We start from the raw sequence: 21,640 nt of genomic DNA, 5'->3' as shown, positions 1-21,640 counted from the left end.
TATCTATACCCTGCTGTAACAATAATTATCACTCGATCTTAAATGACCATTATTTAAGTTTTGAGATTTAACTACCTATATACATTTTAACTATTGATAGAGTTAAAATATTTGTGTATGATATATCTACATAAGATGATGAGTATTGAGTACTTATAAGTACCTACTAATTATCTTATCTTGACAAGTTTAACACTGGTCGAGCACGATTTTTGCGGAGCCATCCGGATTGTACTACATCGTTTGATTGTTTAGAGTTTGGATGATCGTTTTAAATCAAACGATTAAATTAATATTAAGTTCAAGTTGTTTTTTCAAATAATATTGACATATTGTATCATAGACTACGTGCATTTTGAAATATATATTACATTAAATAAAACCATTTGCATAATTTATGACGGGTTTATTTTGTAAATACAACGTGAGTCGTGTGAACCTGTAAAAAAGATGTTTTAATATTATGCATCATAATAATTAACCGACGTGTCAACGCATTCATTAAAAATGTGTGGTTATTAATTTTTTAATTTACGGTGCTCACATGACTGTTTGTGGTGTCCACCAATGAATAATGGTATGGGTGCAACCATAAATTATTATTAATTATTCATAATAATTAATAATACTTATATAACATTGGGAAATCCGATTTATACCATAATATTATAATATTTGCCTAGGTGTATAACAGTTCTAAATCCTAAAACTCCCTGTTTATTTATAAAATACTAGGTATTTATAATTATGCATGATGACTATATACACGCACGAAAACCATAAATATTCAACTGTTACAAAATAATATTTTACATAATCTCATTAATGTTGGTCTGAAAATTCCTCTCTTCATTTCCAAATATTTTACGAATCTAAATTACCGTCAGTGCGGTATTCAAATATTTTAATTAATTGTAACGCTCATTTTCTTTTAGTCTTTCATAGTTTATTTCATTCATTCGCTTCAAGTTTCGGGACTTTTTTTACACTCGATTCGCATAAAATCGGCCACTTCAAACTTGTTATATTTGCATCGCACCGCCTTAACTCGACATATTAAAAAAAAAAAAAGAAGAAGAAGAATAAACGACTTAAATCTATCAATAATTTCCTCTATAGGTAGTCATCAAGACATCGGAGCTATGCGATCGGATCTTTTCTGTCGTCGACCGGAATTTTCAAACGATATTCAACGACATATTATATAATATACCATTGATATTAATTCATATTACTATTTATAAATTTTATATACTAGATTTGTATAAATATAATTATAAAGACAACAATTGTTCCGTTAACGTAGCTACTAATGTTATAGATTTTAATCAGCATAATGCATAAAAAAAGATAGTACTGTACCTACATTTTTCCACGGTAAACCATTTTTTTTTATCAATAAAATGTTCAGCACAGTACGTGTCTGACAGCCGATCGTGTAGCACGTGTTTATCTGTCGCGAGTGCGCATTTTCAAAAGTACATGCAAAATATGAATGGACATCAATAAATCTCTTTCCCACCATACATGGGGTGCCTGTATTAAATCACTCAACACAGTTTATAAATCTCTTATTTTATCTCTAATACAATACGGTTTCCAAATTTATATTACAACCAAAGAAAATCTTCTAAAAAAATTAGACCCTATACACAACGAAGGGATTCACTTATCAACAGGAGCCTTCAGAACCAGTCCCACTGTCAGCATTTTATGGTATGCTGGTGAACTTCCCCTTAACCTACTCAGAGAAAAATAATTCTTAAACTATGGTATTAAAAGGAAAAGCACACCAAACCACATAGGATACAATAATTTTTACGACAACCAAACGATTAATAAGAACAGCTTCAATAAAAAAAACCTTACCGTCCATACATGAAATCTTCTTCAAACTTAACAATAATCTTAATATTTGTACATCTACGAAAAAAAATCACATATCCAAACCACCCCACTTGGCTTTGAAAAATCAATGTAAATACTGAGCTCTTACAATAAAGCAAACATGACACAAACCCTAATAATATCAACTCTCTTTTCTATGATATTATCCAAACCAAATACCCACACTACACGAAAATATGATTTGTGTAATCAGAACGCATCAAAATCCGCACATGGAGTCGGATTTGCAATTCCCCTAGATAATATCACTCTGCTCCATAAGCTCCCACCTGAATCATGCATATTCTCAGCTGAAACCCAAGCCATTTATGAAGCTACCATATTAGCCAAGACCATCATCTCAAATGATATTCTAATTTTAAGCGACTTGCTCAGTGCTTTACCAGCCCTTCAAAACCCTCAACCTTCAAACGAAATCACCCAAAATATTCAAAAGGTATTAAAATCGACCTCTAAAAACATTGAACTCATGTGGATACCATTCCACACCAGTATAACCAGCAATGAAATGGCTGACAAAGCAGCCGACCTTGCAAATAGAATTATGTCCCACCCAACTATATCCGATCTACCGACTAATAACATCAAAACTTCTATCAAACACAAAATACTTTCAAAATGGCAAAATTATTGGCATACCATCCCTCCCTCTAATAAACGCAAAACAATTAAGAAAAATACAAAGAAATGGATCGCACCTTATTACCTCAACAAACGACAAGAAGTTACAATCACGAGATGCATAATCGGACATTCGTTTCTAACTCATTCTTTCCTCATTAGCAAAGATCCACCACCCACTTGTGACGAATGCCTCACCAGCCTTTCAGTTCAACACATTATAATTTATTGCATCAAATATCAGGACATAAAAAACAAAATAGCAATACCACCTAATATGAATGAAGCGCTCAACTAAAACAACATCTCCAAAATTATTTCATTTCTAACCAAAATCAATCTTTTAAGCAAATTTTAATAATGTACAAACCTTTTTCCATAGTCTTTAAGTTCAAATACTCTTTGTAAATTTACCTTTGTTTTTCTACTATTTCTAATATTTTTATAATTTATACTAGGCTAATGACCTGTGGATGTTGAAGCCTTACTTCTAACAAAAAAAAAAAAAATTTTCAGCAGTTCTTCATCATCTAGATTATGTATTTCTTTCGTATATAGATACTCTCTAATTTAAAAATGCATGATGTGTGTTGGTGTAGGTTTTAAAAAAGTTTAAAATTCTTTTCGAGCTGTAAAATGCAAAATTCATCATGAAATTGTTTATGCGTTATTTTAGTAATTATGCCACGTTTTCGTATACTGCACATTGATATCATGTCGGGAAAGTGTACTGATCTCGATGCCATTATGTTGTAATTTAGTAATTTACAAGCACAGTCTTCAGGCAATAATCATATGGAAACTAAGTGGTCGTTTAATAATTTTAATATGACAAGCTTTAAAATTTAAAACGCCGTAGGTTACTAATACTAAAACTAGTAACAACCTATAGTAGGTTAGGTCATTTGAACAAATGAAAGGGACCTAATAATGTAAATTTCTCGACAAATTAAATATAATCGCACTACATAAGTAAATTAACAACATCTCTGTCAAACAAAGCTTAATAATCTCATATAACCTCTCAAGCGTATTCCTATTACATCATATTACATAATTGAAGATGAAATCTTTAGTAACCTTAGCCAACTACATTCAAATAAAAACGATCCTAAATTTAGTTAAAACTTTGCTTGCCAACATTAATTATTAAAGGGAAAATATTACTTTTGCGTTTACCCATCCACATAATTCGACGTTATCTACCTGAACATAAAAGTAATGAATTGAAGATTAAAAATATGTTTCTTAATTATAGTATATAGTACCTACTTAAAATTTTAAAATATTTTAATATTAAATGTTGACAATATTATATACTTAAATAAACAATATATTTTTAGCCAATGAGTGCCAATGACCCAGTTGCCAAGTCTCATCTGAGGATGTCAGCATACCATTTATTTTCTCTCTATGACCCACACGTGACATAAAGTACATTTATGTTTAACAGAATCAACCCTTTGACCTAACACCAATGTTGTTACTTCTAATATTATAGAGCGAATTCACATATTACCTAACTTTAAGCAAATAACATAGGGACTTGTGTCCTATGTTGGCTTTTTAAAATATCATCATGATAAAACAGTATAATAAGTGTACATAAAAACACACATGTATTATTGAACACTGGCATAACAGCATATTATAATATAAAATGATATGTATGAAAAAATAAATAATTTTGACGGTAGCTACCTATACCAAGCTACCGACGTAATACCTAACAAGACAAATAATTGGAAGGTAACATTTTACTGATTTTATAGGACAACTGTATAGTTAAATTGAAAATGTCATTAAAATTTCAATACGATTCCCAAAGAGCATAATGGTTATTAAAATAAATACATAACTATACATGTTTTACATTACGTATAATACTTATAAAACAGATGGCACGCAGCGATAATGTGCAGCAATGATCGCGTGGCGCAAATTGAAAACCAGTTACAGACCCGACATATAAATCGCCAATCATCACTATACAGGTAGCTTGTACCTAACCGTTATATACCATTTATAGTACCCTACAAACCAATTTACACATAAACGCGTAATATACTCGTTATATACAGAATGATTCTTCTTTCAAGAATCAGACATTTATTTATGGCCGACTATAAGTATTTTTATGAATATTTTTTGTGTCAAATAATTTCTAGTAAATTCACTACCAACTGCCTAAGTATAATAGGTAGGTTAGGTATGACAAAATGTTTCATACAATTTTATATTTACTGATGAATTAGCTGAAAATAGTTGTTGATGAAAGAACCACTCTGTATATTATACATAATATACCTACCTATATTATTATAAATCGAGTCCCCACCGCGGTTCAGATCTTCTTCGTCGACCGTACGAGTCCAAGGCCAAGGACGATACTATCCGGCGTTCAAATTACGTATAGATACCTACCGACGTGCGTGGTAGTAGGTAGGTATACACATATCCTACGTCATTCTATAGCGCGGCGTGCGTGAAGCAGGTCGCTCTCTCCTCTCGATCATCCGATCGGAAACAAAAATTAACCATAACAGGTCCTGGCACGAGTATAAGACGAAAAAATTATAGAGTGCGTCTGTAGTGATATTCGTGTGACGGCCGTTTTTGCAGGTTCGTTCGACCGTGCCACGAAAATCCGCGAAATCCTCCGGCGAGGACTCTGCGAGCACACGATTTACGGGTAGGAAATAGATAGGTACCATGGTGGAAATCAAGACGGTTTTTGTCACGGGCGGAGCAGGATACATCGGCAGCCATTGCGTACTGTCACTGCTGGAAGCCGGCTACGACGTGGTGGCAATCGACAACTTCGCAAACAGCGTAGGCAAGGAGCAGACCGCCGCCAGCCTGGATCGGGTGCAACGCATCACCGGCAAGGAGATCACTTTTTACAAGTGTGACCTGTTGGACATCAAGCAGCTGGACGGCATTTTCGACAAAGTATACAATAACTATTCTATATTTTATGTTATTATTATTATTTTGGGAAATTATGTTCCCGTACACAAATTACTAAATTAGTAGGTGCCTCGTTTAATACGAATATTTTTTGCACAATTATATCCTGAAAATTATTGGACTATAAATCCTATGCGTTTATAATATTATATGGGTAGGTATAGGTAACATATAGCCGTGCCATTGATTTAACCACATATAAAAACTAACCGTGTTTAAAAATCATAAAACCTATAAAACCAATAAAAACCTTATGAGGACTTCACAGGATTAACAAATAGTCAAAAAATAAAATTGTAGTCTTATCTGAGCCAGAACTAAAATAATTAGATATGTGTGTTTAAAAACATTTAGGTAAAGTCTTATATCAGCTCTTACAATTGCTTTTGAACAACGACATTTTCATAATGAGTGTTATTTACCATTTACGAAATAATGATTGAGATTTTGTAGGAAATTAGTGTTTGTTATTGTATTTATCTTGCTGGTTTCCTTAAAAATTATAAAATTCGATAAACGATTTATCTTAATAATCTTTTAGTTTAATTTTCTAAAAAAAAGGGGGCATAGGTACTATATTATCGCACAATTAGTGTCTATGAAATGAAAAATATGGTAAAGCCAAAACCAAATTTAAATGGCGGAATTTATACATAAGTAATTAATGGCTATTGGTTATCATATTATATTATTTACATGACATTTCAAATCTAAAATGTGTATTTTTGAATACTTCGCATATTCCACGTTTATTAGAGGTACAACATACACCATAACATCGTAAATCAGATACTATTTGGTGGAAGGGATGGGCGGAGATAGCATTTTACGACTTAAAATTCAATAAAAAGAAAATTTAAAAATAGTTTTAATTTCGCGCGTACTATTTCTAGATAACGTTACAAAAAAAATTAACTTATTTTGCTTAATAAGTATTCAAAATCTCAAAAATTCCCAAATTAATATGTAGGTGCATAATATATCCTAATGGGTAATTGAAAATGAATGTGCAAAATTATATTTAATTAGCTTTTATATTGTCTATCTTCACTCAAAACTGTTTTACCTAAGTACAATAATTTAATGAATTTTTAATTATATCATTTGAATACATTATTATTTTTTTTTTTTATGTTTTATTGGGGTTAGAAAGACTGTCACGGCACTTTCTACACCATTATATCACGCGTTTAATATTTTATTATCTTTGAGGGGCTATGCCCAGTACCGGATTAAGTGCTTTACGGGCCTTAAGGAAATAAGTCAGACAAGCCTAATTGGCCATAAAAAGCAAGAAAAATATATACACTGTCCAATATCTCAGCCGTGTTTCTGAACTACCTACAAATTAGAAAAAAAAGTCATATTTTATAATTTTATTTCTGAACATAAATAATATTTAATATACAATGTAGTTTCAAATTAAAAATATTTAATTTGTTTAATAAATTGTTTAATTAGAGGTAAATACTAAGATATAATATGTATGTGTTATATATTAATTATAAAATTAGTTACTTTCATCATTGCAACTGCATTCTACTTGTCTATCCTCTTCATCTATATATATTAATTTAATTCTTTTTACTAGAATTTCCGTTAAAAAAATTCGTATAATATCATCAAAGTCTAGATATTTTACAAATTCACTTTTGATGCTCAAAATTTCAAAATTCTGAAAATTGTTTCGTGAGAGTGAAAATTTCAATAAATTTTTTAATAATTTTAATCGAGAAAAAATTCAGCAGATACCAGATATAAGCATAGGTATTTTATTAACGATTCTTTTGGCTTTTTCCAATCAGCTTTCAATTTCCACATTTTTTAATCACTTTTTAAAAATCTATTTACTTTTAACCACACAGAATATAATTTTTAAATACTAAAGCACGGTGTAATGCTGTACATGTTCACCAAACAACTGAGATAGTGAGATAGTCGTCGTCGTCAGTCATTGTGATTGCGTCGATAAACGATCATAAATACAAACATAATTGTTGGCCATATGATATAATAATCGTGAAATATATTTTTAAATAAATAGGTATTGGTCATTTTAATTTTTATGATCAAAATTGTTTAGTATGCAAATCTACAGATTTTAAATTTTATCAATACGAAAAATAAATATTGGGTACGAGTTGAAGTTTTACTACGTGGGCCTTAAGCAGTAGGTACTTGATTTGCTCTAGGTTTACCCGGGACTGCCTATTTTTTTTTATATACAGTGAAAACTCTTTACACCGAAAAGCGCTATGTATATTACGAAAATAACATTAAGTTAACTTGTAACGGTTGGTTTGATTTAAAACCTATTAATTACTGTCTATTACGAAAGCTCTCAATAACGAAAGAAATCACAGTTCCTTCAGATTCGTTATAGAGAGATTTCATGTATGTGAGGTGCGTACGCAATGTCATAGAACTTAATCCATATAGTTCTGACCCCTTGCGGATTAAAAAACATTAAACGAAAACTGACAGATACTCAATTATATATGATGTTATTATTACAAATTTACACCATCGTCATTATCTGATTGTTATGAACTGATCTAATTGTTATAGCATACGTTCGACTGTGTTATACACTTTGCTGCAGTGAAATCGGTCGGAGAATCGATGAAACAACCTCTTATGTATTACAAGAATAACATTATAGGCGCAATGAATCTCTTGGAAGTGATGGCTTCTCACGGATGTTACCAGCTAGTGTTCTCCAGCTCATGTACTGTTTACGGAAATCCATCGTTTTTGCCCATAACCGAAAGTCACCCAATCGGAAATGTTACTAATGTGTACGGCCGTACGAAATATTTTATCGAAGAGATACTCAGAGACGTCGTAAACTCCGAACAAGTAAATACCTACTGACCAAATAATAACAATAATTATCTTCATAAATTGTATTAACTATAAAAATAGCTTGAGCTTTGTTGATTTGTCGTTCCCGATGAAACGTTTCAATTTTGTTTTTGTGTTAAAAGAAATGGAACATCGTGAGCCTGAGATACTTTAATCCGGTAGGAGCTCATTCGTCAGGATTGATCGGGGAAGACCCAACAACAAACTTTTCAAACTTAATGCCGTACATAGCTCAAGTGGCGTTGGGGAAAAAGCCCGAGTTGTCAATCTACGGTGGAGATTATGCAACCCCTGATGGCACCGGTACACATAATTTACACATCATGAAACAATGACCAGTTATTATGTTTTTTATAAATTTCATTGTTCACAGGCATAAGAGATTATGTTCATGTGATGGACTTGGCCGAAGGGCATGTGGCAGCTTTAAAAAAATTACAATCAAAGCATGCACATTTACAGGTAACTATAATAAATTATTATGCTATTTTTTTTATACAACATTCTAACTATCTATTTGATTTCATGTTTGGTATATACAAATCTACATGGAAGACCATAAGGAAAGTGTTTTCATAAATGATATTCATAACTTAGATTTTTACAAAATATATTATGAATTGTAAAGTTATTTAATATTATTTACCTAATTATTTGATAAAAAAATTCATATTTTTATTTAATAAGACTTGTTTAATATTTTAACACAAGAAAAATATAATTGTAGACTAATAATAATGTCATCATGATTGTAGATAAAAATAAAAATATAAAAATAATTGAAATGGATTTACCTATCATTATTGTATGTTAATATTATAATAATGATCTTAGGTTTATAACTTAGGAAGTGGACAAGGAACTTCTGTATTGGATTTTGTAAAAACCTTTGAAAAAGTAACAGGTGTCAAAATACCATACACAATTGAAGCACGGCGCTATGGTGACATAGAATCAATGTATGCCAATTGTGATTTTGCAAAAGATGATCTCGGTTGGACAGCTAAATATACCTTAGAAGATATGTGTAAGTTAATATAGTAAATTATTAAAAATATATTTACATAACTATACATATTAAACATTTTAGGTAGAGACTTTTGGAAATGGCAAACCATGAATCCAAATGGTTACAAATCAAATGATACATCAAGTATGAATGGTAAAACAGATGGACATTAAATCAATATAAAAATTACCTTAAATTTTTAGAACAATGGTCAGTGTAGTATGATTTTTTTTCTGTTTGTCCATACTAATAAACATTTGTCATTTTTAAATGCAACTAAACAACAATAGAACAATTTGGAATATTCTTCGCACAACGATGAAATGGTTATCATAGTTTTAAGCCATTCAATTATCCTAGAAGACTATAAAATAATAATGTTAACAAAGAAATACAAACTAAATACATTGTTCTTACCTGTGATGTTTTTTTAGAATATGTTGCTAATGCTATAGGAAAAACTGAACAATTTAGTTTACAGATATTGGTGAAACTTATACTGTCATATCCTGATAATGTGATTATAAGATTAATAAAAATTGAGCATAATACATCTAATAAATCCTAAAAAAAAAACATTTAAAGACATTAAAATACATTTTTTTGTTTAATTAAAAATACATAAAATATAAGTATATCACAAAAATGAATGATAAATCAAACATTTTTAATGAATTAATATAGTACCAACATTTTTCAATGTATTTGTGTTCCTTGTGAAACTAGTTAGATAAATCATGAAATTAGCCATAAACTCATGATGATATGGAATAAATATTTCAAGTTTAAAAACTTCAATAACTGTGTCATACAAAAATTTGGAATTCCTAAAAACAAAAAATGTATAACCTTAAAATAGATCTATCATGGTTATAATGAATCTACTTTACTTGAAAAATTGATTGCATGCTTGAATACATTCATTCAGTGAATCGAAAGATGTGTTACTAGAAATGAAATTGTGTGCACAGGAAAGAATTAAAAACTTCAGTAACATTGATTCTTGAACTGGATATGGTTTTAAGTTTTTCAGCATTTCAATTGGCATGGATAAGCAGCAATCAAGGAATGCATGAAGTATTTTCTAGAATTAATCGAAATAAATATTTTGGATCTTATTTATCTACTTATGAATATACAGACAAACCTTATCTTCCAAATTGATTGTACACCATATATTTTGTAAGATATTGAAAATAAAGTGTACATTATTCATATTTGTTTGGGGACTTTGTAACATTTGTCTAAATTCTGATAAAATATGACATAGCAAGTCAACATCTACAAAATACCATAAACATGTATAAAAAAAAATGTTGATTATTAATTGATAAAATTGTAACAAAACTATACTGTCTATACCTAAATTGCTAATAGCATGTGTTCCATGTATGTTATTTAAAATTCCATTAACTATATCTGTCACAAACTGCTTTTGTAAATCATGAAAAATAATATTGGAAACTTTATATAATATTGTAATCAGTAATTTAATTTGATTTATCTACAAAAAATTATTCAAAAAAATTAATTAAGTAAAAAACCAACAAAAATTCATGCCCATGAATTTTACATCAAAATTTGAGAGGTGATCATAACACTTGTATAGAAGTCGAAATGCTGAGGTAGATTTTGTTGATTGCTTAGCAATTAATATAACTGACTCTTTCCAAAGCTTGCTATTGGGCCCTTCAGTCACATATTTTTCTAAAAAACTCCAATCAAATGGATACATTGATTTATCTGTACCATTAATGACAGCTAAACAAGTCACTTTGGTATCTTCATCAACATCCAACATTTGTTTTCGTTTTGGAACAATAAATGACATTAATCCTCGAGCAATGCTATACTCAGAAAGATGTTTTAAATTTTTTGGTTCATCTGAAAATAAACGTTTAGTAAACAACATATCACAGAAAAATTTTCTATAATACTAACGGTCTGACTGGACTCTTATTATGACATTTTTTTCTAACTCTCGCTTAAGCCAAACTGATAGCATCATTTGTGCTTCTATGATAAATTTTTTGTTAATAATTTTAAGAAATTTTACCCAACACTCTCCTATAATTACAAAATATTTTATTAATATACAAGAAAAATATTAATTGAATGACATAACAAAATAGTAAAATTATCACCAGGTATAGGTCCATTAAATAAATCTAATTTTTCTGAATCCTCCAACCGTGTTACAACATTTGGATGGGTTTGAAATATTTTGGGTAAAACATTGAGAGGCATGTTTTCCACATTTGTGTTGGATAAAGAACTAAAACATTTGAATTAATATTTTTATAAAAGTTCAAGGGATTCAAACTTACTTAAGAGCACATTTAACAGTATTATCATTAGAGTGTAGTACCATAGACCATAATTTTTGGAAAAATTCACTGCATTTTTCACTTTCTGTTGTTTGGTTACACAACACCATTAATAAATTACAATAGCTGTGAAAAATAAATAGCTGAACATCATGTGTTTTAATTTAATTTTACTCAAATAAATAAAATCATACCTAGATATAACAGAAGGATGGTGAATGTCTAAAATACTTTTATCAATCATTTTTAAAAGAGATTCTGGATTCATATACTCAGCAAGACACAAGTCTACTAAAGATTCTAATGTCAATTTCAGTGGCAAGTGCATTGAGTGATTTATGTAAAATTCAACCATTTGTTTCAAAATAGATACCAAATCTGAACTAGGACTAATGAATAAAATATAATTTTTAAAGTTAATATTTTTGCTTATTTTTAGTGAATTTGTTTACTTTGATTTGACAATTTTTCTAATAGTATATGACTTAACTACATTCCACTGCCATCCTGGTTTATCTTTTGATAAACAATACAATAAAAATCTGTAACATCTAACTTCTGTTAACCATAAGTCATAATACATATCAATACTTAATTTATTCAGTGTTTCATCATTGCTATTTTCAAATCGTTTTATAAAACTTATTACTAATGAAATGTTTTCCTACAAAAAAAAAATAAAATAAATATTTATAAGTGTAAGGTTAAGAAAACACTATAACTATATACAATGTCAAATAACAACACTTTAAAAAAAAAAAACATTTCCATCAAATAATTTTTTTTTCAAATTTAAATGAGTATTTATAAAAATGAAATGATTAGTAGTTAAATATGTAATAAGTTATAGCTATGGCCCTTCATTGGAATTTAAATTAAATTACAATGAAACAAAATGGTATAAAAGACATTTTTTTTAAATATCATAAATTGTACAACTAATCAATGATGTTATACCTAATGCTTATTTTATATAATATATTTTTAAACAATTGATAAAATTAACAAAAATTATTTAAATTTATAAATTAAATTGAAAATAAGTTTTTGGTAATTTGAAAGAAGAAACTTAATAGAAAATTAGTTTTGATTTTATTTCCTCATTAATGATTATTATTTCTTAACGGTAATATCATGAGCGGTTGGTGGTAAATGTTTTTCAGTGTAAGAAATATTTAATTATTTTTACTGCATTACTTATATTTTATATACATAAATAATAAACTTACCGATACACAGGCGGCAGTCGGTATGACTTTCATTAAATCAAATCGACCATAATTACTTATTTCTTGATCCACAGCATATGAAATTAATGGCAACAAATATTGTTTATTTAATAACTTTAATAGAGTTAGTTGTTGAGAGCGATCACAGATTTTACTCAAGTAAAGACCTACTAAATAAAAATTAAACTGAGTGTCATTTAATAAATCACTGGTATGATTAATCTCAGACAACCATTTTGTAGTAAATTGTTGGTTATTAAATTCTGGACATAGTCTGAAAAATATAAAATCATTTATTGTTAGATAATTTATCCTTTTATTTTCTAAAATATACTCAACAAAGTTATACAAATGTGCTCATAAATTGTCTTACTTTATCAGTGAGTATGATATAATCAAAAATGAATCGCTAGATAAAAATGGAAATAACTTGTGGTTTTTAGCACATGATCTGAATATAGTAACTACAAACATCAAAATATAAGTTGTACACATTTTCATAAAATATAAATTAACATCTTACTTTCAGAGTTAAAAGTTGTCAAAACCATAGTAATTTTATCATCATCAATTAATTTTGTACGATTCCATTGTAAGACACTTGCTACGACAGCCTGAGCTATTATTTTATGGCACCCATATTTTCTAACAACATTCAAGCCTAAGAAATAAAATTTTAATTATAATAAAAATTATAGAGGGAAATAAAAAATATTGAATATTACAGAAGTCAATAGTTTGTAGTACAAATTTTGAAGAGCATAAACTTAAAATTCTGCAACAACATAGTAATAAAACATCAGAAGCGCAAGGACATAATATCAAAAGACTATTCAAGCGTTGGAACGTGGAAGTTGGGTCGAATCCATGTGAAACAAGTTGAACTGATATTTGAATTACACACAAACATAAATTATATTTTGTTTCATGAAGTGTATCAGGGATTGTGTCGCAAAATTCTCCTAAAAAATTGCTTAAAAATAGAATGTCATCTAAATTATCCACCTGTAATAAATAATAATCATATTGTAATAAAAATATTATAGTACATATAAACATATATATATATATATAATATTTTTACAGCATTGACAAATATTTCACCTGTAGCCAAGCATAAATTTCAAATAATAAATCATAATTAGATGCACAGTTAAGTATTTGAACAAATAGTCTGACAAACAGAATACGATGATTTGATGATGCTCGAGACAAAAAAATGAATTTAAATAATTGTTTTGTAATATTCAGCCAGCTTGTAATAAACCTGAAACAATAATTTAAGATGTAATTATAATTTGAATTACAATAAAATAAGTACTTAATTAATTAAAATAATGTATTACTCATGATCATCAAAATGTGTACTGATTTTCATATGGAACAAAATTGTATTCCATTCTTCAATACTTTCATCCATTATTTTTATTAGAACATCAACCAGAGTATTGATGCCATTATTGTTAGTATTTTCTTTATTTTTCAATCCAAAAACTATTAATTCAAATATTTCTTGTATAAATCCAGTTCTACATTTAATTTGAGGATTTAGAACGACTAACCAGTCAAATAGTAATTGGTTTTGATAGTTATTAGACATCATAAATGTGCACAAAGCTCTTAATGCACTAGTACAGATTATTGGATTTTGGTGACAACAATACTCTTGGAGAAGTAACATTTCAGGAATCTAGAATAATGTGAAATGAGTGAAATTGTTGTTGAAAGTCTTAAGTGTATACAATAACCTAGATATTTTAAATAAAAAAAATTTTCCTTCAAATTTTATAACTTTTAATTTGTTAATATTTAAAATGTTTAATAATTCAATTTTTTATCCCCTTAAAAATGTCTAGTAACTGAAAATTAATCATATGTGATGAGTGTCACACTTAAGCAGTGCTGTATCTAGGCATTGGCAAGGTAGGCGGTGACCAAGGGCGCAGTTTAAAATGATTGCGCTAGGGGCACAATTTTTATATCATATATAAATACTAAAAATTCATTTTAAATTTATAACATTGGTTGCCAAGGGCGCACATAGAGCTAGTTACGGCACTGCACTTAAGTACCTAATCATGATAACTATAACTCTTAACCACTGCATTTGTGCGTATAATGCAATAGTTTATTATCTATATCTGTCATACAATGAGACATGAGTAAAAAAATATGTAACATCACTATGTATTTATAAGTAAATTTGTTATTGATACAATTCTGAGAATAGAATAAAAAATTAAGTAGAAATGAATAATTACATTTGTCATGTCAGAACGATTTCCTTTGATTTTAGTTTTGATCATATTAACTAGATTGTCTGTTGCCTAAAAATGAATTAAATTTGCATTAGATAGGTATTCAAGTTTAATCAACAATAATCATTGAGTTATATTTACAGCAGTCACTAAAATTGTATTTCCAGAGTCTATTTTTCGTTTGATCTCCGGTAGAGTATCCATTGGAAGATTTTTGTGCGCTACAATGACACAATTTATTACTTAAGTAAAATAATTGCACATAACAAAATATCAACAACTTACAGTGTTCAAATGGCAACAACAGAGTAACGATTCAAGATCAAGTATGAAGGTATGAACTTTATAAGGAAAATCTCAAATACAATAACTAAGTCTTAAATAGAAAATAGTTATCTAACGGCTAATACTTAAACATTAAAATATTCGAAAATGGTATCAGAACATTCAGAACTGCCAAGACCGAAAACCTAAACCACAACACTTTTACACGTCCTGCCCTTAAAGGCTTAAAATTTTCAAACGATATCACAGAATAACACGATACGGTATAAAGATAATACATTTCTGTGATAGTCTGACATCGCGATTGATAACGGTGTTATCACATCTGATACTTTTAAAATAAAGTAGTTGCCTAATTTAATGAAATTTGTGCTTAATTATATTATATAGTCGTTGTTACTTGTTACTTTGTTAGATACAATTGTCGTGTATCCATTTTTTTACTAGGTTTTTTTTTTAGAATAAATAAAAATTAACATAATTATGTATTTTAATAATTGTTGAAGTACCTATTTAGGTACTTTATTAAAGGTTAAATGTTTAGTTTTCGTAATATGTTACTTTTTAATATTTGTTCGAAGTGTGGAAAGTCTAAAAGCTTATTATATTTAAATTTGGCTTCAAACAAAAACACATTCGCTGTAAAAGGCAATGCACAAAAATCAGAAAAACCAATTTGCAACTACCACCATGATGCATTGGATGCTTTTACTAATAGTCTCGTTCTGGAAAATATGATGAAATGGAAATCAGACAATTTTGTCACTACAGATTATAAATTGCCAAAAGTCAAATCAGATTCTATTTTTGAACTCTGTGATGATCCAGACCATCTGACAACATATCTACAGCAATGCTTAGATGGGCATTCTCAAGTCAGTGAAAGTGCATTAAATCAATTCAGGTCAACAATGGCAAGACATGGAAAAATTAATGGATTAGTATTAATCGAAAAACTCAGTGAAAAGTATGGTAATTGTATTAAGAAATCTGAATTACAGATGAATTTTGCAGAAGCATATTGGATAAATGGTAATTTGTATCACATGTTTAAAATTTTTGAAACATTCTATCCTGTGGAGTCTACAAATGTCAATCATGTATTAGACCCTATTATTCATACCATAATCAAATCACATGGTGTTGCATCAGTAGTTATGGTTTCGAAATTTGTGAACTCGATAGTTGTAAATCATGGAGATTATCATCCAATGTGCATTTTATGGAAGTATTTATTTTTAAGTGAAGTATATAATGACAACCTAGAAGCAGAAAAATTATTATCACAAAATACTAATTTAATAGAAAATATACAATACCTTGCACCAGTCCTTACAAAAAAAATGTTAAAAATGCATAAAATTGATTGTGTTCAAAGGATAATGATAATTTTTTTAAAACATAAACGAATGGAACCATATCAATGGATTTTAAGGTCTCTGTTTGAGTATTATTGTGAGTATACTATGTTTTGAATTATTACATATTTTTATTAGAATTATACCTAGATATTATTGAATAAATGATGTTTGTCATCTACAGGGTTGGAAGTAGTGAAAGCTATTAAAAAAAGTGACCCATATTATACAATATAACCAAGTTCAAATCAGTAGGAAAATAATAATAATAAAATAATAAAAATGTACTTATTTATGTTCATGTACTAAAATAAATAGATAATAGCGACAAATAATTTAAAATGGTCGCTACTCCATCAAACCCACTGCGTGATTTCATGAACGCTGAACAGTCGGTTTTTGGTATTTTGTATGTCGCTTTTTGTCCATCCTACCGATCGACCTCATAATACGAAAATATTTCCGAATTCGTTATGATGTCAATCAATCCACATTTTGAGATATCTGATTTAAATTCCGAATAATGAACGTTTGAAAATTCTGAAATCTCAAAATATTCAAATTAAATTTATAGTTGATTGTTTATAGATTATAGTGGTGAAATTAGTCTAGAAAAAAATCATTTATTTAGTCAAATTTTGATGATAAGTGACAAAACATGAGTTAATTTTAAAACAATGACCAACTGCTTATTTATTTCCAGCCCTTTATCTACCAAAAACTGTATAAACAATATTAAATGTAGCCTACTATAATTTATGCGTAATAGTCTTAATATATTCATACTGTTTAAAATAAAAATCAAAAAAGTATTTAATTCATCGAAACCTATTGGTTGATGATATAAATATATTAAATTCATAAATTTAATATGCTTCTTCTAAAGTCGATTTGTAGGCCAATTGGTGAGATAAATACTTTTTACTATCTATCTCCCCTCCAAATTATTGCATTACTATTATGCTTAATGTAGGTAATATGAGTACACATTTTGGCTTTTATATGTTAGTGTTAGTTTGTTAAAATTAATGACTATAGTTACTAATAGGTTAATATGTGAATCATTACAGTGCAATGGCCAATGAGTCATCAGTTTTAACTCAAAATAATTAGCACATCACACTATTCTATACATTGTGGCTATCATAAATATGTTAGGAAGATGTATCATACTATTTCAAACAATGATATCTGTTAAAAATATTAAAATCACTATTTTATCAATAAATAAATGGAATATAAGTTGAATTTCTATTAACAATATTTAAATATTTTATTTCGATAAACGAAATTAATGAATAATGTTCATTCAGACATAAAAATTGGTTAATAAGAGTAGGTTACATATTAATTGTATTAATATTTTTATTAGAATAGTAGGTATATTATGTTTTTTAGTGTAAAGTTTAGTCACCATATCTATAATCTAACATTAAGATTGTAGTCTGTATTGTACAAAATAAGAACAATTTAATTCAAAAATATTTTATTGTTAAAAACAAATAAATGTTCATAAAAAAAAATAAATAAAAAAAATGAATAATAATTATACATATTTTTACAAGTATATTTTAAAAATACCAAAGTACCTAGTATTTGTAATGACAATATTTATTCAAATATGATATTCAGTCAGTATTGATTTAAAATATATATATGTTTTATTTATTTTTTAGACACATTGGGAAATGTTTCCCAATGCAAAGAAATTATGAAACACTCTACTGAACTCAATGTACCATTAACACAAGCACAGCAATCACGTTTAATTCACATGGTGCTCAACAATAAACATCAACAAAAAATCAACAAAGAAGTGACTGCAATTATATTTAAACTTATGTTTTAAATTAGTATGCTATTTGTTAGTACGATTTTGTTGTTTAAAACCAAATAATAATGTATTGTTTAATATTTGAAATTATGCCAGTTATAGTATGTTACATAATACTTATAAAAAAACAATATTTTAAATGGTAACACTAACTGTAATGCTGTGATTATTGAATTCTTCAGGTTTTTTTTTAATAACAGCAGTAGTTTAATTATAGAAAAAATACATTAAAACAAGTTAGAAAAAGAGATAATAATTAATGGTTATAATTATAATGTAATAAAAATAAATCCATCCCATTCAAATATTAAAAATTGACTTATGTATAAATTCTTAAACATTAATGACCCAGATGAATAATATTATTTGGTCTTTTTCATTGTAAAAATAAATTATTATCAGAAAAAAATACTTTGATTGTAAATAAATAAATATAATATACTAATATTTAATATTAACAAGATATTGAATAACTTAATATTGATAAGAATAACTTAACAATATTATTAACTAAGTATCACAAATACATAATTCGGATTTTACACATTAAATAAAATAATAGATCTATGGATTCAATTTGCATAATTTGATAAAGTTAAATGGTACAATATGATTTTACTACACAAATATAAACAATTATGATTCAATTCTTGTCAAATTGGATGGTTCCAGGAATAACAAACTTCATAGAAAATGTTAGTAAAACAAAGAAAGTACTCATGCAGATGGTAAAATCAGTAAAACTTCGGCTGTAAATTAAACAAATGTTTATTATAAGTAAGAAGAAAAATACTTATTTTATCAGGTACATACTTGCTCTGGTGTTGTAGTTGATGGGACAAAATTATCATCATCATCAGAATCATCGTCACCCGAAGATTCGCTACGATCTTTTAAGGCTGTAAATTAGAATCATTATTATTGAGATAAAAAGACTGTCAATAACTTAGATTATAATACAAACATACAGTTTCTTAGATAATTGAGGTTAGAACTGTTTTGTTGTGCTTTATCTCGAGACAGTTTATCGAAACAATTTAGGCAGACACGCAATTGTTTAGTTGATTGATTTGGTAATAAAAATCGTTTACTAGAACATGGACCACATACCACAGTACCACAGTTACGACAATGATGCTGAAACCAACAAAGAAATTAGAATTTAAAAAAGTATTTAATTTTTTATAATGCAATTACTCTTCGATTGAGGACTGTAAATTGAGTCTTTTTACAATGCATGCAAACATTGGCTTCAGAATCTGGAACCCATACTGCAGCGTGAACTTCAACAGCTTTTTTACCACTCTTTCTTAACAAATCTTCAATACATTTATTAATGTGCGCCATCCATTCTTGTTTTTCTGTTGAAGTGGCTGCATATACAGCAAACGACTTGGATGCAGTTCGAATTAACCAACCATTTCTTAACTCTTAACATTAGGATACATATATATGATACATTTAATGGTATTTTTTTTTAATATGATCATAAATAATAATCATTAGTTACATTACACTTAGTAATTGTTATCATAACTTACGTCCTTCATCTTGTAAAGATTCTAATTTTACTTCTTCTAATGGTATGACATGCTGTTTGTTATACTAAAACAAATTTATAAATAATTTAAGTAATTTATAAATAATTTTAATAAATGATTACAATGCTGTTTACAATATTTACTTTTTTTTTATTTATGAGTATATTTCCATATACTAAAATGTCGTTGAACAAAAAGAATTGTCTAGGTTTTGGTTTTTTTCGGCAAATTTTTGTCAGTACACCTTCACCGACTAACACACGTCCAGGAACAGCTAGAGGCTGCAATAATAAATGAAAAAAATGTATCAGAAAAATATAATAATACAGCCAAGTATGTGTGACTTTATTCACTCTATGTTATTTTTGCCTCAAAGACTTAGTAGGAAGTAGAAATTTCACTTACTTGTCCCGAGCTACCAAAACAACTTTCGACCATAGTAATGCGACGGGCATTTGCCTCACTATTTACTAAAAATTCAAATATTTATTTACAAACAACTGTAAGGATTTCATAATTAAGCATGAAATAAAATATTACTCACCTAATCGGTCCACCATTGTTTGAACTCTGTAACAATACCCTGGGCCAATACAGCCAATATGATAACAAATAATTAGTAATAAAAAACAATTTAATACTATTCAAGGTCTAGAACGGTAACTATAAACGGAAGTTATTTCAAAAAAAAAAAAAAAATGTAATTCTTCCCAACAGTCTTAACCAGTTAACGATTTTGAAAACAATAAGGTCCGTGTCATAACTTACAATCAACATCACAATATTTATCAAATTCTTATCATTATGACGTCATTGTCGTTTCATTATTTTGTATTCACACATAATAATAGTATAACATTATTATCGTATACTTTTGCTGTTTCACTGTTTATGTGATCACCATTGTTATAACTTAGTAGTTACAATTCACGACTGAGTATTACAATCACGACATCTATGTATTTATCATTTAATAAAATAAATTTGATGCATTTACATAATATATATATAAAAAAAAAAACACTTTTTTATTTTTATTTTTAGGTAAGTCTTCTCGTTATCAACATTATTGTATATTATGTATATTGCACTTTTTATATAAATAAAAATAATAACGTATACGATTAAAGTAAATATTGACAAGTTGTTAGTTTGTTACCTATCTCAAGAATATTTTTGATTGTGTTTACCCACTTATAACTTAATAATAATGGGGCGTACCTACATATTATAATAATGATTATGATTTATGTACAAAATAAATGTAGTATGTACCCATCAGAGTATTGACATTCAATTACACGAGTGACAAGTCGTATTATCAGACAGAATTATTTAAATGTTAACATTCGGAAGGTGGTCATAGGTCACGTACGTATAATACTACAGTATTCTTGATATTGTTAAATGACTATAATATAAATGAATATATTAT

At 28.2% G+C, this 21,640-nt stretch overlaps 4 protein-coding genes and 1 long non-coding RNA gene across 7 annotated transcripts in view; 3 read left to right on the top strand and 2 right to left on the bottom strand.

Annotated features, from left to right (window-relative positions):
- The first annotated feature begins 4,985 nt into the window (after positions 1-4,985).
- On the top strand, positions 4,986-9,796 carry LOC107168598 (UDP-glucose 4-epimerase-like). Its single transcript, XM_015518072.2, has 6 exons — positions 4,986-5,481; positions 8,068-8,358; positions 8,487-8,667; positions 8,738-8,826; positions 9,199-9,391; positions 9,455-9,796. Exons 1-6 carry the CDS (start codon positions 5,242-5,244, stop codon positions 9,544-9,546), a joined length of 1,086 nt encoding a protein of 361 aa, XP_015373558.1. The 5' UTR covers positions 4,986-5,241; the 3' UTR covers positions 9,547-9,796.
- On the bottom strand, positions 7,978-15,721 carry LOC107168594 (uncharacterized). 3 transcript variants are annotated; one of them, XM_089218715.1, is made up of 22 exons: positions 15,473-15,720; positions 15,329-15,408; positions 15,191-15,256; positions 14,276-14,619; positions 14,034-14,196; positions 13,655-13,934; positions 13,453-13,590; positions 13,303-13,393; positions 12,930-13,203; positions 12,153-12,364; positions 11,895-12,089; positions 11,701-11,826; positions 11,518-11,648; positions 11,315-11,440; positions 10,947-11,257; positions 10,736-10,877; positions 10,521-10,654; positions 10,264-10,457; positions 10,065-10,200; positions 9,791-9,937; positions 9,564-9,737; positions 7,978-9,377 (listed from the first exon to the last, which is right to left on the bottom strand). In XM_089218715.1, exons 2-21 carry the CDS (start codon positions 15,389-15,391, stop codon positions 9,585-9,587), a joined length of 3,426 nt encoding a protein of 1,141 aa, XP_089074841.1. In that variant the 5' UTR covers positions 15,392-15,408; positions 15,473-15,720; the 3' UTR covers positions 7,978-9,377; positions 9,564-9,584. The 3 variants fall into 3 exon arrangements, with proteins under 3 accessions (XP_089074841.1, XP_015373553.2, XP_089074842.1); XM_015518067.2 differs by having other exon boundaries at positions 7,978-9,737; positions 15,473-15,721; XM_089218716.1 differs by lacking the exons at positions 15,191-15,256; positions 15,329-15,408; positions 15,473-15,720 and having other exon boundaries at positions 14,276-14,423; positions 14,492-14,619.
- Positions 15,722-15,831: 110 nt separating this feature from the next.
- Positions 15,832-18,751, top strand: LOC107168596 (uncharacterized). The gene is made up of 2 exons (XM_015518070.2): positions 15,832-16,927; positions 18,507-18,751. Exons 1-2 carry the CDS (start codon positions 16,009-16,011, stop codon positions 18,677-18,679), a joined length of 1,092 nt encoding a protein of 363 aa, XP_015373556.1. The 5' UTR covers positions 15,832-16,008; the 3' UTR covers positions 18,680-18,751.
- On the bottom strand, positions 18,300-20,990 carry rush (pleckstrin homology and FYVE domain containing family member rush hour). The gene is made up of 8 exons (XM_015518071.2): positions 20,750-20,990; positions 20,611-20,675; positions 20,349-20,486; positions 20,206-20,269; positions 19,862-20,094; positions 19,633-19,801; positions 19,478-19,563; positions 18,300-19,413 (listed from the first exon to the last, which is right to left on the bottom strand). Exons 1-8 carry the CDS (start codon positions 20,763-20,765, stop codon positions 19,399-19,401), a joined length of 786 nt encoding a protein of 261 aa, XP_015373557.2. The 5' UTR covers positions 20,766-20,990; the 3' UTR covers positions 18,300-19,398.
- Positions 20,991-21,261: 271 nt separating this feature from the next.
- Positions 21,262-21,640, top strand: part of LOC149057985 (uncharacterized) — a 46,353-nt gene continuing 45,974 nt past the window's right edge. The window contains exon 1 of the long non-coding RNA XR_016190131.1: positions 21,262-21,576. This is a non-coding gene — a long non-coding RNA (uncharacterized LOC149057985). The remainder of the gene's footprint in view (positions 21,577-21,640) is intronic.

Source organism: Diuraphis noxia, unplaced genomic scaffold, assembly GCF_037042655.1.
Source record: "Diuraphis noxia isolate RWA-SAM2 unplaced genomic scaffold, SU_Dnox_SAM2 contig0002, whole genome shotgun sequence".
Taxonomy (NCBI): Eukaryota; Metazoa; Arthropoda; class Insecta; order Hemiptera; family Aphididae; genus Diuraphis; species Diuraphis noxia.
The sequence above is the reverse complement of the archived record's forward strand: the minus strand, read 5'-3'. Positions and strand labels throughout refer to the sequence as shown.

What these genes read in the sequence shown, in the direction of transcription:
- LOC107168594 (XM_015518067.2), bottom strand. Translation starts at nt 15,391, where the DNA reads ATGGATACTCTACCGGAGATCAAACGAAAAATAGACTCTGGAAATACA. An exon ending in AAATTTATGCTTGGCTACAG is followed by an intron (nt 13,935 to 14,033) that starts GTGAAATATTTG and finishes TATTTATTACAG; the next exon opens with GTGGATAATTTAGATGACAT. An exon ending in ATTCTAAAAAAACATCACAG is followed by an intron (nt 9,738 to 9,790) that starts GTAAGAACAATG and finishes ATTATTTTATAG; the next exon opens with TCTTCTAGGATAATTGAATG.
- LOC107168598 (XM_015518072.2), top strand. Translation starts at nt 5,242, where the DNA reads ATGGTGGAAATCAAGACGGTTTTTGTCACGGGCGGAGCAGGATACATC. An exon ending in TGGACGGCATTTTCGACAAA is followed by an intron (nt 5,482 to 8,067) that starts GTATACAATAAC and finishes TAATTGTTATAG; the next exon opens with CATACGTTCGACTGTGTTAT. An exon ending in ATATACCTTAGAAGATATGT is followed by an intron (nt 9,392 to 9,454) that starts GTAAGTTAATAT and finishes TAAACATTTTAG; the next exon opens with GTAGAGACTTTTGGAAATGG.
- rush (XM_015518071.2), bottom strand. An exon ending in ATCTTTACAAGATGAAGGAC is followed by an intron (nt 20,095 to 20,205) that starts GTAAGTTATGAT and finishes CCTAATGTTAAG; the next exon opens with AGTTAAGAAATGGTTGGTTA. An exon ending in CCTCAATTATCTAAGAAACT is followed by an intron (nt 19,564 to 19,632) that starts GTATGTTTGTAT and finishes TCTAATTTACAG; the next exon opens with CCTTAAAAGATCGTAGCGAA.
- LOC107168596 (XM_015518070.2), top strand. Translation starts at nt 16,009, where the DNA reads ATGTTTAGTTTTCGTAATATGTTACTTTTTAATATTTGTTCGAAGTGT. An exon ending in GTCTCTGTTTGAGTATTATT is followed by an intron (nt 16,928 to 18,506) that starts GTGAGTATACTA and finishes TTTATTTTTTAG; the next exon opens with ACACATTGGGAAATGTTTCC.